The sequence below is a fragment of the Stegastes partitus genome, unplaced genomic scaffold, assembly GCF_000690725.1.
Source record: "Stegastes partitus isolate 25-593 unplaced genomic scaffold, Stegastes_partitus-1.0.2 Scaffold391, whole genome shotgun sequence".
NCBI classification, from domain to species: domain Eukaryota; kingdom Metazoa; phylum Chordata; class Actinopteri; family Pomacentridae; genus Stegastes; species Stegastes partitus.
The window spans coordinates 5,831-6,749 of NW_007578122.1; the positions used below are offsets into that span (position 1 = coordinate 5,831).

Genomic DNA, 919 nt, shown 5'->3' on the forward strand with positions numbered 1-919 from the left:
CACAAACACGATCATCCGTCCCTTCAGAAGACGTTCCAGCGAGACATCATGACTACGGTGGTTAGTTCCTGATTTCCTTTTAAAAACAAAAAATATATTTATATACTGCATATCTATTCATATATTTATATAAACAGCGACGACGCTCTTGATATTTTTTTATTTTCATTTTTATTTTTTTTTATAATTCTAAAATACATCTATAATATTTAGAAACAATATTTACAATTTCCCCCCCAACACCCCACAAATTCTTCTAAAATGGAAGAATAAATTATGAAGGAACGCCGCCGTGTGTGAGCAGAAGGGGTTTAAGAGCTGATAGACTGTTTGTCACACACACACACACACACACACACACACACACACATGGTTTCAGCCGTGCTTATGGAAGGTATCTGATGTCATGGTTTGAATGGTATCCGGTCACTTCGGTGGATGCTGAACAGTTGGTCTGCTTCCTACTAGATCCTCCTCTGTGTGTAAAACAACCCAAATCACACATTTATGTTTAAAGGAAACCTCTCATCATGTGACCCAACGTTCTCATCAAGGCCTCGGTTTGTAAGACGTCCACAGTTCCATCTCCTCGCCAAACATCCTTTTCTCCACCCACATGTTCCAGTTTCTGTCCCCTAAGGCTGACTGTGGGCTCGACTAGAGGATCTCAGTCCACGTCGGGGGCATCACGGCGAGCGACGTGCAGAAGAGGACGAGGAAAAGCGACGCTGAGGAGGAGGAGGAGGCCGAATGCGTGTGATGGTGGCCGTGGTGGCCGTGGACTCTGTGAGGCGGCTGCACCGTGATGTAGCCGTTGATGATGCGGACCAGAGGAGGAGGCGGGGACTGGACCATGGCGCTGGAAACAGAAAGACAGAATAGAGTCATATTTATCTGCAGCTCCATCCATCCATCATCT

At 45.4% G+C, this 919-nt stretch overlaps 1 protein-coding gene across 1 annotated transcript in view; it reads right to left on the minus strand.

The window, feature by feature from the left end:
• Positions 1–657: 657 nt before the first annotated feature.
• trabd2a (TraB domain containing 2A) overlaps positions 658–919 on the minus strand; it is a 60,373-nt gene continuing 60,111 nt past the window's right edge. Inside the window, exon 7 of the mRNA XM_008285226.1 lies at positions 658–859. Coding sequence (XP_008283448.1) covers positions 658–859 — 202 coding nt within the window. The remainder of the gene's footprint in view (positions 860–919) is intronic.